At 39.6% G+C, this 16,340-nt stretch overlaps 1 protein-coding gene across 2 annotated transcripts in view; it reads left to right on the top strand.

Annotated features, from left to right (window-relative positions):
• The first annotated feature begins 8,804 nt into the window (after positions 1–8,804).
• The window catches only part of ABCD2 (ATP binding cassette subfamily D member 2), a 38,901-nt gene continuing 31,365 nt past the window's right edge, over positions 8,805–16,340 (top strand). Inside the window, exons 1-3 of one of the 2 annotated variants that reach the window (XM_053978594.1) lie at positions 8,805–9,915; positions 11,256–11,436; positions 15,890–16,011. In XM_053978594.1, coding sequence (XP_053834569.1) covers positions 8,992–9,915; positions 11,256–11,436; positions 15,890–16,011 — 1,227 coding nt within the window. In that variant the 5' untranslated portion in view covers positions 8,805–8,991. The remainder of the gene's footprint in view (positions 9,916–11,255; positions 11,437–15,889; positions 16,012–16,340) is intronic. The other variant, XM_053978593.1, reaches the window with a different exon arrangement.

The following is a 16,340-nucleotide window of genomic DNA, read 5'->3' as shown; positions in this document are numbered from 1 at the left end:
AGACAGCACTTTCCATCCTGCTCTTCCTCAGGTATTCTAGGGGCAACAGGGGAAGCAATGAGCATTTTCTACAGGCAGATGTTGTTGCCCTTGGTCCTGCCTGATGAGCTGTTGTGTGTAAATGTGACTAACCCTCGAGGAGGGATGCAGAGCCACTTGGGGAATCTCTATGCAGCAGCTCAGCTCCACCACTCCCTTCCCTATAACTCACTTCCATTGTCTCACAAAGTGAAGTGACAAAACATCATCAAAATTCTACATTAATCTTTTCTTGTGGTGTTTCTTTCCTGAGTTATCTTTAGCCTAACATTTTTCAGGGTACTAAAGTTTGATTAGCATTAGTACAAAAATGTGAAGAGTGTTCGGAGTAGATATTAGGAGTTTAAAATTAAAAAATAGCCAAGATGTTTTTCTTTCTAATACTTATAATTTGGCTAGGCTGTTTATAGAATCTGATAAGTATGCATAATTGTTTCTTGTAACAACACTAGATTAAAATCGTCATGATAAATTATATCTATATTTTAAGTCTATGTGTCTCTACAAATAATATGACAGACTTAAAATGTATTTAATTTCTTCACTTCAAATAATAATTTTTATTTTCAATTCCATCTAGTGAAAATGTTGAGCTTGCTAATACTATGTCTAAGATGTAGTTTAATGTATAATCAAATCCCTTTTACATGTTTTTTTAAAATATATGATATTTTCTATATCACCCTTACTCTTACTTTTTCACAGTATTGTCTAGATGTAAAGGAAAAAAGTGGGATTTTCTTTATTTTTGACTTATTTGATCTGGAAGTTAGCAGTTATTTGTAGAATCCAGGAGAAGTTACATGGCAGCTCCAATTATTTATTTTTCAACATAATAAATCTACTTCCTCCTCAAATTATTTCTTGCAAATAAAGCTAATGACCTTTCAAACAGTCATAAAACAAAACATCAGTCCTTTTTTGAGGAGGGCAAAGTAAAAAATGAAATAAGACCTGAGATTAATATGATTATATTTCCAATGTTTGCACATTTTGCCCTGACTGTCAATATTTTAAAAGTTTGAAATACTCTATTTGATTTTCTGAATGATGGCATAATGTCAAAGAGTTTTATGACATAATTATTAATTTTTAAGAGGTCATAAGAGTGAGTTTCATAGAGCTTAGTTGATTCTCTGGGAAGTGAAGTAACTATAGAACAAAGAGGCTTCCTCTATTTGTCAGAGACTGAAGTTTAAAGATTTCACTTTTTTCTAACTTTTATAGCCACTCTTCAGAATAACTACATCTCATGTTCCTTTGTTAAAAAAGTATTATACAGGATCTTCTTCAGAACAGCTTTCCAACCTTCAGCACCGGAATTTTCCTCTCTGATATGCTTCTTCATTATCAGATCAGCTCTAGATATATGAGACATATCAAAGCAGCCCAAAGCAGTCTAAGAAAGCTTTTCTCCAGGGAGGCTGGTGTTGAAATGTTGACTGTGCAACTTTTGGCACCCAGCTTTGAGTAGGTCCTTACAGAACTGCTGTATAATCAAATAAGAGAGATGGAGGACTTCTGATGGGTGACTCGAGCATTTAAGTTAGGCTCCTACTCTATGTCCCAACACATCCAGAGAGGAAGCAGCTAATTTAAACGACAAAACTGTGAATTCAAAGTGTGTGCCAACTCTGTCTGCAGCATTATTGCACCCTGAGGGTTTTGAAGATGCTTCTTTCCCTAAACACGTTCCCTTGAGTGAACAGACACCGCTTATGTAAAATCATACTCACCAGAGACAGCGAGAAACAGAGAGAAGATGTGTTTCCAAGAAATTTCTTAGAACTAACTGCAAATAGTTCTCATGTTTCTTAATGAATCTTCCCCTTTCCAGCAAGTGTCCTACTCTAGGGCTCATTATAAAGGAAGGAATTACTAAAGAGATGAATGTTAAGTAAAAAATCCAAAACAAATCCAAACTGGTGACTCACAGTTAAGTTTAAATATTTTACAACATTACTGATTTTTTTTAATGTTAATTTAACATACTTTAACTTTGATTTTTTTGTTTGATCTTAATATCCAGCATTAGGTAACTAAATCCATCTGTAGAAAACTGCATAAAAGATGTAGGGAAACTAAAATGCTTTCCCATCTCTATCCAGGGTGAGAATTTCTGGCACTTTAAAATACCAGGATACAATTATTTAGATCCCTAAATATTGACCTAATTATCTTATGCTAGGAATGCATGACTAAAAAAAGCCTGACTCTGTTCCAAGTGGAAGATTTTCTTTAGCAAATGCAGTGCTTAAACTTTGTTTACAGAGTTGCATGGCCTTCTTCCAGGCCTTCCATGGCCTTCTTCCATACTCAATGCTATTCCCTTTCTTGAGAGATCAGCTTATGGAGAAATAAAGCAACACTGACCTTGTGGTGTTTTATAGTAACCTGGTTGATGGTTTTGCCCTAAAGAGTACTTTTTAAAAGATGGCTGTGATACTGCAAAATCATGACAGAGTCTGAGGAAGTTCAAATCAGAAGACAAAGCTTTATTTAAAAACAAAATTTCCCCTTTTAAAAGTAGTTCCTCTTGAAAGACAGATCTCTCTTTCAATTGATTTAATGAAAAGTCCTTCCCCTATTCACCTTTAAAGGGTGGAGAGATAGAAGATTGTAGAGAGGCTAAATAGTTTCCAAACACAGCAAACTGGCCAGCTCAGGGAGAAGCACCTAATCTACTTTGGTCGAAATTCAATGCCCAGCTGGGAAGAACACAGGATTGGATCCATGTGGCAAACCACCAGCCAGGACAGTACCACTGACAACAGCAGGTTGACACATTGCTATATGAAGCAGATGCCATTCTTAGGTGGTTCTATTTGGATGGAATAATTTTTTACAGAATGAACTCTCAAGGCAAAGTGCCATCCTTGGCTTGATGGAGAACAGTGCATGAGATCTGTTACAGAGTCTCATGCTGATAAACCTCACTTTACAAAAATAGTATTTCTATTGATGAAGAAACTGGGGAGAACTTAATGCAGGAATCCTTCCTGGGGAACTCAGTGACAATCTGTCCAAAGTGAAAATAACAGCAGATGAGGTCAAAATGATCTTACCAAAGCAGACTGAAGACCAGCAGAGCACCAGGACTACATGGTATTCAATGAAGAGTTCTGTAATGCAGCACTGTGGAAAGGACCACTTGAATTTGGAGTCATCTTGGAGACCAGAGGGTAGCAAATGTGACACAATTTTAAAAATAAGAATTTTGTGGTAAACTGGAAAGCTCATTTCTGCACACAAAAAAAAAAAAAAAAAAAAATAGCAGGAATTATAATATAGGCCAGCATATGAAAAGCCAGTGGAGCTTCTATAGATGAAAATTGCTGTAGAACACATGCAGAAAAGAGTGATTGCTGCTGTCTTGATGGATTTAATTAAGGCTGTTGACAACATCTGTTACTGAAGGTTTTAAGAAAATAAGGAACTTGTGAAATAATAGGGAAGGTCCTGCCATTGAATAAAATGCAAAAGAGAGGGAAAAGACTGTAGTTCTTGTTTTCATGCAGTCAAGCATTGGAACAGAGGCTGACAAACTCCTGAATGGTATGGGAAAGTTGCAGGGTGAGGGGAGAAGGGAAGAGAGTGAGCAAGAGTGAAATTTGTTGTTGAATGCCTCTTCCAGAACAGGCACAGGTAGACATAAAGTGGAGCTTGTGGGAGCCAGGGTCAAATTAAGCAGAAAGGAGTGTTTCTTCACATATTAAATGGTAAATCTGAGGAATTACTTGTCAGATGTTTCTATTTATGTAAGAGTTTACAGGATTTCAAGAGAAACTGAACAAGTAATTTTAAGAGTAATTGTAAGGAATGTTTAATAGAAAAACCTCCCAGTCTCACAAAATTCTCACGGCTTAAAATGGCAGAGGTTGGGAGAGTTTGAAGCTACAGCATCACATTAAATTGCAATTTTCTTGTCTCTTGGGTATCTGCTTAGAATGATTGCTAGAGACAGAATACTGTGCTGGGTGAAGCACTGGCCTGTTTGCTTATTTTTAATATTTAGAAGTCTCTCAAATAAGAGTTAATAAGTAAACTGCAGTAGATGATCTTTTTGTTGTCATACTCAGCAGCTGCAAACCCTCAAATAAATTCTTGAGGCATGACAAAAGGATGGCAGCAGATCCCATGTTTGGGGTGCAGGAGTAAAAGAATGGTTTTTCTGGATTTATTCCCACCTTCACTTTGACAGAGTAGAACACTGACTCTGTGGTGGGCAGTGCCAGTATTACCATTGTTAACTGACACCAGCGACATGATTTTACTGCTTATGCCTGTACTCTTGCACTTGGCATGTAGCTTGTTTAAAAAGTTTACAATGCACTTGAGAAAAGTTTTAATAAGGTAGCATTAGAATTTTCTTCAGATGATCTGAGAATAGTAACCTTTGCAGATTTAAAACAAAACCTGAAAAACATACATAACGTACTTGAGACTTCTGAAGGCATAAAAGAGGCACATCCTGGTTCAGCTGAATTATCTGTATGGAATAAGTTTAACAGGAAAGAGAACTCTAGATATTAAAGGCTTAGATATTAAAGCCTAAATATTAAAAGTGAAATTCCTTGTCTGAGAACATCACTCAACAGTTTACCATGCCTGCAGCAGCTGACATTGACCTCCACCCTTGCTTATTTCCCTCTCCCTCTCACTTCGTAAAGGGAAAACAACTTGTTTATATTTCTTTCTAGAGCTGTATTCTCTCTAGAATACCACTGTTCTCAGAAGTCAGAACTGTTAGTGATCAGCCTACTATCGACTGTCCTGTCACAGAGATTAACTGAATCCCTTATAGATAAATTATTAAAACCTACAAGTCATGCAGGTTTCAAATTTACCGCAGCAAGTGTGTATCTCCCTAAAAACACAGTAAGGGAAAAAGGACTTCTGGTAGAGGAATGCACCCCCATTTACACCATCTCTGTGATGCTTACACTCAGGAGCCAAGCAACAGAATAGCATTTCCTGTTTCCTCTCTCTTCTCTTGTGATAACACAGTTCTGCCTAATCTGGGTATCCCTACAGCCTCATTAGAACCAAAAAGAGTTGGAATCAACTACTTGGTAGGATCAGGCCTGTCTCACCACACTGACATTTCTGCAACAAGTTTCCACACCTGTGCCATTAAAACTGAAGCTCTTGCTTGTCTTAGATCTCCAGATCCTAAAGGATTTACAGTGTCTGGATATTCTACTGAGGTATATGAATACAGCCAATAGCTTCTCTAAACCAGACTAAATAAACAGATAATTTCTGCTGACACAAATCTGAAATCAGAGGTCAGGGTATCTTATTACCCTTTTCTGATAAAAACATTAAATTTGCCATTGGTGTGCCTTGATGTTGCAAACTAATTCTGTGGGTGCATTTCTGTACTTATGTAAGTGATGACATTAAAGTAAATAGAAGGTTTGGAAATACTTCAGAGAAAGGTATTTACTTGAATGAGGGCTTCTATGTTCATACTCTGTTAAATCTGACTCAAATGAAATCCTACTATTCCCACACCACTGTACAAACATACAGCTCACAATTAAAGAAAAAAACAGATGTTCCTAGCTTACCATATTACAGTACATCATATTTTGGACATTATTTACAGTTCACTATTAGTAACTGAAAACAAGTACTGTGTGGATTCATGTTAAGTGTTTCACATACACTCATCCACATGAAACCTCTATGTACTGAATATATGACCTACACGCATCTAAATCTTAAAGGTCCTAAATAGCAATGATTCAAAACACAGAATTTATGTTTATTTTTCAGTACTTTTATTTTTTATTTTGTATGTCCTTATGGCACAGTGGATAACTCCATAAGCAGCAAGGAAATTTCAATTTACTACAGACTGATGTTACAGCTATTGGACCCTCTGTTAGGATCATATCAGACATCAGATAAATGGTCTTTTGCTTAAAAAATTGCACATAATTTTTTCAAACACTAAATCAAATGGTAGAAAAAATGATTAAGTAATGATTGATTATGATTATCTCTTGCATAATAGCCTGCATGTTCCAATTCCACTACCTTCATCACAACCACAAAGTTTCGCAAGGATGTAGGGCTGGTGTGGGCACAAAAAGAAGATAAAAAAGAGGCATCAGCTGCCATGATTACACTCTAGTTCCCACATATACAAACATTCATGGACTTTAGTCACCCTGATACTTATTGTTGCCATATATTCTTCCTCCTCAGTTCTTGGTTCCTATATTTAAAACATGCACACAACTTATTTTAATGCATTTGATTAATTAAAAACCAATAACTTAACAGTAAAAAAGGAGTTTCTCCTTATAAAGGATAAATCCCCAAATAGTCTGGATCTAATATCAACATCTCTCCAATTCCACAGCTTCAGTTACTCAAACTTATTTGATTACACATATCTCCAGAAGTTTATAATAAAGTCAGTAGAAAATGTGGAGACTACAGAGCACAGAATACTGCACCAATATGCAGTTTTGGCAGTTATTTTTCCAGTAATACTGGGAAGTGTTATTATGACTGAATGTAGTAAAATTCTTGCATTCAGCAGTTAAAAAGAAAAAAAAATTGAACACCTAAGGCCATGCTCCACAAAGAGGAGTTTGTGCATGGATTACTGAGCAGGATTGTGGCAGAGCAAAACTCTTGAGACAGCAAGAACAAAGAAAGGGGGTATTTAAAACAACAGTTCAGTCTTTTCTTCATCCTTTCAAAAGAAGGAAATACATTCCTTTTATTGACTGAAACACTGTGTGGTTAGATTTGCTTCACTTAAATGTTCCCACAGATCTGACTGTGTGGTGTACATCTGCACTAAGCACCAAATCACCAGAAGTTTCAGTCATCCAGGATCCTGTGAAGTGAAAGGTCAGCAGATACGCAGAACTGAAAGAGATCAACTGTCAACTGAAAGAGATCTGTGAACTTTCCCCTTGGTAAGAAAATGCTAGAGTAATGGAATATTGCAAATAGTTGTGGTTTGGCAAAATCTAAGAGTATGCTGTGCTACACACAAGCTAGTAAGGGAAGTATCCAGTGGAGAGCATGATTAAAAAAATAAGAAGCCATAAGCAAAGCAATTTCTTAGCCAGTGTATCTTGTATCTTTCTGCACTGAAAAATCTATTTTACTGACAAAATAATCTGCAGTGAAATCAGGCTTACCTACCAACTGAATCTCTTTGCACCACACTAGGTCAGATTTTGACATTTTTCTAGCTTTATCTTGAATTGTGCATTTATGAAAAAAAACCAAACAAAAAACAAACAAACAAACAAACAAAACCCACACCAAACAACTAGAAGGGCCTGTGTCCAGATCTCTGGCCTGTGCTCACTGGCAGAAATGTAATACACTTAAAGATTACCCTATATCCTCTCTACCTAACAGTCCAGACTACTATGGGCTGAATTTTTGCAACCTCCTAGGAAGAAATGGGAAATAGCTCTTCCTTGCTTCCTTCTTGTCCTGCTGCTCTTTGTCTGCTGGACTTCTCAGAAGGCACCTGGATGTTTTGATAAGTGGTGTCTGATTTTTAAAAGCAAACCTCACTTGCTCTGAAATCAATTGTATCATTCCTTCATCCTGAAGTTTGTGTTGCTATCTAAACATTATCACTGCACTCTGTTCAATGGGGGGTTGTTTGGGGTTGTTTTATAACAGCAATGTGACTTATTTAACACAGTATTTGTTGAGTTACTGTGAGGCACATGGCCCCACTCTCCATTTTTAGGGAAAAACCGGGTTCTTCACCACTGCCATAAACGCCTAGCATTATATTTTAAAACCACACTTTTATGTACACATTCTAAACTAATGCTTTATCATATACTATCTTATGCAATTACCTTAGTACTATATTTTCAAAGTGTATAAGTACCAGAGTATGTAAGCACTCTGATCCTCGCCCTGCAATTTCAGTACCTTTTCCAAACAAGTGAAGCAATAGAAATAAGTAATTAAGAAAACAGAAAAATAAAGCAACAAGACAACTGCCTTTACTATGGATTTCTTTGTGTGAAATTGGCCGGGTTTTACTGCAGGGACCGTGTGACTCTGTCGGGGTTATTTTGGGCTAATAACGCTGCCAGTGCACAATACCGGTTTCCTTTCGGCGAGAGGACAGGAAATAAATTACGCGGTGTGCAGGCGCTGTCCCGGAGACGCCGAGCTGCCCGGCTCCCTCCGGCGGCCGCCGGGCCGATTTCCGACCCGGGGCTGCCCAAGGCCACCGGCCCGGCTGCGCCGCCCTCTGCCGCGTCGCTCCCGCACCGGCCCCCCCGGCCCGGGGAGGCTCGAGGAGTGCCGGGAGTGACGCGCTGCCCATCCTGCCGGGGCTGCCGCGGGACCCGAGCTCTCTCCGGCGCTGCCGCCCCCCGTGCCGCTCCCCCCGCGCCACTGGCGAGGCCGTGGCCGGAGGCGGAGTCTGCACCGCGGGGCAGGCGGAAGGAAAGGGCCGGCCGCAGCCAGGGGCGAGCCGGCGCGCGGCAGGGCCGAGCTCCGCGGACCCGCCGAGCGCCGGGGGATCAACGGTGCGGCCGGAGCCGAGCGCCGAGAACCCGCCGGGGGACCCGCCGTGAACCCGGAGCCAAGCGCCGGGAGATCGGTGCTGCTGCCGCCGCCGCTGCGGCCGCGCCCCGAGCTATAGCGGTTGTGGCCGGGGCGGCGGCGCTGAGCGGCCGGGCCGCTGCCGCTGCCGGTGCCGCCCCGCGCGGCGCAGCCAATGGTGGTCGGCGGGGCGGGCTGCGCCGCGCGGGGCCGCGTTGTGCAACGCGCCGCGCTTTGAAGGCACCATCACCCCTGGGAGGCAGCGCTCACTCGGCATCTGTCACGGCAGGGCGGCCGGCGGGCCCAGCGCACCTATGAAGACCCGGCGGGACCGGCCTTCCCAGCGAGCATGAGCCACCCGCGCTAGGAGCCGCACGTAGCGGTGCCGAGGCGGGCAGGATGGCCCACATGCTGCATGCGGCAGCCCGGCGGGTGCAGTGGAGCAGGGCGGGCGCCGCGAAGAGGGCTGCGTGCCTGCTGGCCGCGGCGTACGGGCTGAAAATCCTCTACCCCATCATCCGCGGCCGTGTAAAGCGGGCGAGCGGCAGAGGCGGCGCTCACGATGAGAGGGGCCGGGCGGTCCCGCACCGCACCGGCAGCCGGGGCAGAGCCTCTCCGGCCGTGGACGCGGAATTCTTCAAGCAGCTGCTGGAACTCCGCAAACTGTTCTTCCCGAAGCTGGTGAGTGCCGAGCTGGGCTTACTCTGTCTCCACTCGTTTGCTCTGGTATCCAGGACCTTCCTCTCCATCTATGTGGCCGCCCTCGATGGAAAAATTGTGAAGAGCATTGTGGAGAAAAAGCCCAGGAGCTTTGTCTTCAAGTTAATCAAGTGGCTGATGATTGCAATCCCAGCAACTTTCGTGAACAGCACCATACGGTACCTGGAGTGCAAGCTGGCCCTCGCCTTCCGCACGCGCCTGGTGGATCACGCCTATGAGACCTACTTTGCCAACCAAACTTACTACAAAGTGATCAGCATGGACGGGCGGCTGGCCAACCCTGACCAGTCCCTCACCGAGGACATTACGATGTTCTCGCAGTCCGTGGCGCATCTCTACTCCAACCTCACCAAACCCATCCTGGATGTTGTGCTCACCTCCTACACCCTCATCCGCACAGCACGGTCCCGGGGGGCCAACCCCATCGGGCCCACGGTCCTGGCTGGTCTCGTCGTCTATGCCACGGCCCGTGTGCTCAAAGCCTGCTCGCCCAAGTTTGGCAAACTGGTGGCTGAGGAGGCTCACAAGAAGGGCTATCTGCGCTTCATACATTCGCGCATCATTGCCAACGTGGAAGAGATTGCCTTTTACCGAGGGCACAAGGTAAGGAGGAGAGAAATTGGAAGCACTAGGGTCGCTCCTGCAGTGCCGGAGTGGACCCATGCTTCCCCTGATGCCCTTCTTGAGCTTTTTTGGGTCCCTCTGACATTTAAACTTGTTTACAGCTTGGCACTTCCCATTTCTTAGGAAATGCCGTCTCACAAGCAGTGTCTGGGGGGAGCAGATCACAGTTCCCTTGAACTCTGAAGTGTTCTGGTTTTGCAGATGGATCTTATGCTTATCTAGAAAACTAATCTGCATTGCTGTGTTTTCCCCACCCTGTCCGTTCTGATTAACTTTTCCAGACTTCTTTTTTCCAACCATATGTACGAACCACCATATTTAATTCAGCAGAAATAGCAACCATGGCACACCAGAAAGTCTAGGGGGAAACTCTGGGATGGCTCTGAGCACGCTACAACCTTTGACACTCTTTCACATAGCCAAGCAAAGATGTAGTCACCAGTCTTAAAATAGCATAAGTACAGTACTTCTGCAATCACAGTTACATAAACTAGTAGCTTGTTTTAAAGCCACCTTATTAAGGGACTCTTCATATTTTTATTAGAAATAAATTTTGGCTGTAATACCTTTCAAACACGATTGGGAAAAGAGTTGTTTCATGCAAGGTGAAAATGAAAGCTGGAAACCAGCCTGAAGTATTACTCTTTCAGTTCAGGCAATGATTATATAACATTAATGGTTTATTTTTGTAGACACAGTCGTTGTCAAAAGCTGCCTGTAATAATGTTTTAAGTGCAGCTAATAAACATTTTCTCAATTCCCACATATATGGGCTTGAACTGAATACATATTGACTTGAAACTGTCTTCGACTTGTTAAACCTCCTAGGATAGTCTCTCTTTCCCCAGACTGCTTGCAAAAACAAGCAGTGTTTCAGGAATCAACTCTGCAACTTTAAGTCACTGAAGAGAATTGATCCCCAAATGCTTTTCAATATAATTTTCAGTTGCTGTGAAACTCTACAGCTGCAACTTTATTAAAAGGCTGTGAAATCAATCTTACATTGGTTGTTAGAATCAACTGTTGTGACTGCTATGTTGTTCTTGTAAGTATTAGAGATCTTAAAAGAGTTGAAAACCTGCCAGTGTTCTGTCGAGGGACAATGGTATAAATAAAAACCAGGTCCACTGACTTCCATAAAGCTGTGCACTTTTGCTGTGAGACTGCAGCACAATGAGTGTAAAGTTCTACATGGCAGATGTGATTCAGAAGTGACAGCTCTGGGTACTCGATTATTTCATGTACACATGTGAACATATCTTGTATTACACGTCCATCTTTATTTCATTGTATAAATGATTTTATTTTTTTAACTGTAGGTAGAATTGAAACAACTGCAAAAAAGCTACAAGGATTTGACGGATCAAATGAATCTCATTTTGTCCAAACGTTTATGGTACATCATGATAGAGCAGTTCCTGATGAAGTATGTCTGGAGTAGCTGTGGTATGATCATGGTTGCTGTGCCCATCATCACCGCAACGGGATTTGCAGATGGTGGTAATAACATCTTTTTTAACATCTGATTTCTAAATGTTTCTTTAAAGTTATGTCCTCAAAAGACTGTGGTTCCCTTGAGTGCTGTTCACATTGGTTTGTTTTTCACAGACTTTCTTCAAACATCTGTGTCTTATGTATAACTTGCAAGCATAGCAAGTTAGCTGAGCAAATGATCCAACTTGGAGTGTGTGATAAATAGTATGAAGTCAGGACTTAGAGGATCCTTGTATCACACAAGATTGTAATGATTATTGCAGTCTCCTTTTTCATTAGTCACTTTTGGAATGGCAGGCTGATTTTTACAGTATCTCCTTTTACAAATGATACTATAAACTTTCCTAGAGTGCTTATCTTCTCCTTCCATAAACCATAGTGTAATTACAGGTAATTATAGGTAATTTTTCTCTTATTGTTGACCTGTTGGAAACCGCTGATTTTCCCTGACTCTCTGGGAGAAGAGAAGGAAAAATTCAGATTCCAGGCTAGGACAGTATCATTTTTGACATCACAACTTTCCTAGACGTGAAATGAGACTCAAATAATGTTGTTACTGCAGATGCTATTAAAGCAAAAAAAAAAAAAAAAAAAAAAAGAGGAGAGAACAGGAGAGAGCAAAAAGAAAGGTATTAAGGAGGGCTGTTGGTTAATTTGGTTTAACAGGCTTCCTCATGCACAATTCGAACTTAATATATTACAAATTTCATAGGATTCCTATAACATGAATCCTGCAAAGTCTTCAGAAGGATCAGTTCTAAATTGTGTACTTTGAATTAGGAATTAATTAATTCTTCTCTGTGCAGTAGTTCTGTTTCTTTCATGGAAGTTACATTCCAAATCAGGACTGTCCAAGTGGACAAGCTTGGTGTGAGCTGTAAGATGGCTTTGTGCAGTACCCATGTGGTTTAGTTGTCTTGCTAAAAAGTTGTGCCAGTGCAGGACTGGGTGCTCAGCTCCCTGAGCTGCTGCCCATCACGTGCCTTAGGAGGGCACTACATCAGCACCCTGGCTGGCATTCTGGGAACAGCTTCAAAAATATCAGGATGTCTTGTTCCAAACTGAAGAGGCTATACAAAGGCATTTCACCTCACAGTGAAGGTTATCAGCACAACAGAAAAAAGTGGTAAGAGTCTTTCTGCTAAGATGGGAATCAAGAAAAAGGAGCATTTAACCACGTTGCAAATATCTCCTTGGTATTAGAGCATGAATAAAAAAGGACTTGTACTCATGCTAAACTAAATAACATTCCTGTTACTCATGTTTGTTCTTTTGTTAAAAACATTTCAAATGTGGGAGAAAAAAAAGATGCAGCAGTGGCTCACATTGTAAAGCAGAATTATGTTTGCTACCAGCAACCTAAACTATTAAAACATGGGATTTAGTATTGAGGCTTGGGGCTTACCATAATGGTAGTTCACAAAGATAATACTGGCAGCACTGTCGAGACCAGTTTGAGGAATCAAGCACACCTGAAATTATCTGCTTGGGAAAACAGTGCATTTTGCCTCAGCAGATCAGACACAAATTTGTTCACATCTGAAAGAAGAAGCAGTAGATTCTTAAATCACAATCCTATTACTTTAGGATGAATCAGTCAGGGAAATGTACAAAACTGGTACCATGGCCAATTTGGGATTACAGGTGTAAAGCCATACATTTTGTTCTTGTTCAGGAAGGAGAAAGAAAACGTAAAAAAATAATTCTTCAGTAATAAGAAAAAAGAACCTTCTCTGACAGCAATACTTCTGACTGAAATTTTAAAATTGTGTTATATATTTTTCAGTGAAGAATTTAGGTGGCAAAGACAAGATTTCTCTTTGATAACATTTCTCATTCTTTTTATATTAAACCATTCACATTCCAAATGTTGTGTCTCAGTTTATGGAGAGTATTTGGAGAGTTTATGGAGAGTATTTTTTGAAGCAAGGCTTCGATTTCTCTAGACACAGTGAACATTTGTTTTTGTTTATAAAATACGTGTGACTATCAAATAAATGAAGAGGAAAATAGAAATGCCATCTTCTGTATGAAACAGAGACGGTCTGTCTGTTAAAATGTGACATTTTCAAACACAGGAGGCTAGCCATATAAAAAATGTTTTGGACAAAAAGTTCAAGAAAAAATATATTGGTGGGTTATATAATATAAGAGCTTGTATTTTGGGGCTGTGAAATGCTCATAAATTCTATATAATTTAATTTTTTAATACCCCTAATCTGATTGATGCAGGGACTTGCAGAGATCTTTAAACTCATGCTAGATGAGCTGGCCTGGGTGCTGGAAGCAGCCATCAGTAAATACTGCATTTATATGAGGGAGGAATGTTGCATCAATGTAGTTAAACCATAACTGATTCCTAGATGATTTAATTGTGGTGGTTCTATATAGCATAGGCTGCATGTGCTATAATCCCAACAAGATCAGCAAAAATTGGTTGTGTCAGAAATAAACAATTTCAAATCCTCTTTTACTAATGAATTAACTGAATTCTCCTTATTCACTAAATGTATTCTTCTTGGAGTGGAAATAACTTTTTGAAGTGAGAGCCACATCAGTAAGAATTTTGTAATCTCTCCTTTGCAAGAACTTTTATATATTTTTTTTAAAAGCATGTCTCTCATTGTGTCTCAGCAAGATTGCCTACAACTAGCTGGCAGTGTGCTGATGTAGAACTGAAGTAAAAAAACATCATAATTAGAACCAGGAAAAATAACATAGATGTTTTATGTGTGTATACACACACACACACACACACATACACACACACACACATATATATATAGATACGAAAAGTTATGATGTAGCAATTTTAAAAAGTTTTTTATTCATTATTTCACTGTATTTCAGTGAAATACAGTGAAATAATTCCGTGTATTTATTATTATATTAAATCATTATTCCAGTGTATTTCACTGTAATAATAATTAAATAAGAAATAATTACTATATAATTAATAATTTGTTAATATAGAACTATATATTAAATAATTATTCCAGTGTATTTCACTGTAATATAGTGTATTTCAGTGATCTAGTTACGTAGGAATCCTTTAAGGATGTGTAAATGAAAACAGAATAACATTTAGACTTAACTAATAAAGACAGAAAGATACATCTGGCTTTGGTACTGTCTGTAGATTCTCAGACATCAGATTTCTAGAATCTGATTTGTCAGGGAAGTAAGAGTAAGAAAATGCTGTTTGCCCTACTCTTGCACTGCTTGACTTAGCCCATGAAATTTATGGTTGCATTGCACCTGCAAGGAATTCCTCCTAGATTTTCTTGATCATGAGCACTGTGGAAACATGGATGCTAGTAACAATTGCTAGTACAGGAGTTGCCACAGTGGATCCACCTATTACCCTGCCTAGCATGTTTCCTAGCATCAGCTTAGTTTAAAAAAGAAGCTTAAAAAAGCTTTACAAATTTTAGGAAAAAAATAATATCCAGATCCCATTCTGCAAAAGATTTAAGCAATTTATGGAGATATATATAAAGTTATGTGATGCAGAAAACTCTTTAGATCCTTCATTGTAAATCTTTTATGTGGAAAATTTTTAAGAGTGGTTTGCTACACCACTGGTTTACTACACCAGTGATTTGTAATTGCAATTATAAACACTGAAACAACGTTTAGCCTCAAAATAGTCAGGCACTTCTTTTTAAATCTTGTTTGCTTCAGGAAACCTTGTAACTTGAATCTATGGGACCCATGGTAGCAAGATGGTATATGTAGATATGTTAAATATACTTACTTCTCACATATCTTCTATAAATTCTGCTGCTGTTTTCTCCTTGCCTAATGCTGCTGACATTCTTATGAGACAAGTCCTTTCTTTGGAGCAAGAATATTCTTGTTAACAGGATGCAGTGTCATAAATAAAGCCTCACAACTTTGTTCTGAGGTCAGATGAAGAGAGAAACTTCATTGTGAGGGAGAGTTATCCTACTGAAACCATGCCTTTGATACCAAGAGAGTTTATTGCTTTCTTACAGAAATGTAATAGTGTTGCCAGATTTACACGAATGTGAATGGTTCCTTCTACATGAAGTCAGTAAATAAGTAAGGCTGAAAATTAATAATCACGAAAATGTTAAAAATTATGTTCAAAATCTGTTTCAGATAATTGCTTAGGTTTCACTTTTTTAATATTTTGAAAAATTTATGTTCTATGTTGATATATTAAAAGGAAAATTATCCATGTAGATAAACAGATAAAATAACAGGATGTTTTGCCTAACAAGTTGAATTCCATATGCTCTCACTTACTCTTTTTGACCAAGCTATGGTAGTTACATTCACCAGTTCTTTTTGAAAGGTTGTCTTTATAGAGTTAATTTTTTCTTAAAAAAAGAAAAAAGCTGCTGTATAGTAGCTCACATTGCAATAATAATTTAGTTTGTAGAGATAATTATCAGCAAAATATTCTACCAAAACTTTTTGTTTTTATATTCAGAATTGGAAGATGGGCAGAAACAGGAAATGGTTAGTGAAAGAACAGAAGCTTTTACTACATCACGAAACTTGCTGGTCTCTGGAGCAGATGCTATTGAAAGGATTATGTCTTCATACAAAGAGGTACTGTACATCCTGCATGCATGAAACAGAAGAGGAAAAAAAGAAAAACTATTTACATTTAATATAAAATATTTTAAAAGTAGTGCAGTTTTTAAAGGCAAATTCTATTGCAACTAAATCCATGGAGATATTTGAACTGGTAGTTTAATCTTTAGGGTTAAGTTGACATAGAGTCTAAAGTGCACAATTGCCTGTATGATGCAATGTGTAGATGTCATTTTTAATACTTGTGTTCAAGTGTCATCAGAGAGCAATTGAAGTTCCTGGAATGTCAGATATAAAGGTTCAAATTCCTTTTCTCTTTGGAGCACAGACCTGAATTTGGGCTG

Source organism: Vidua macroura, chromosome 5 (assembly GCF_024509145.1).
Source record: "Vidua macroura isolate BioBank_ID:100142 chromosome 5, ASM2450914v1, whole genome shotgun sequence".
NCBI classification, from domain to species: Eukaryota; Metazoa; Chordata; class Aves; order Passeriformes; family Viduidae; genus Vidua; species Vidua macroura.
This window is presented reverse-complemented; position numbering and strand designations above follow the sequence as displayed.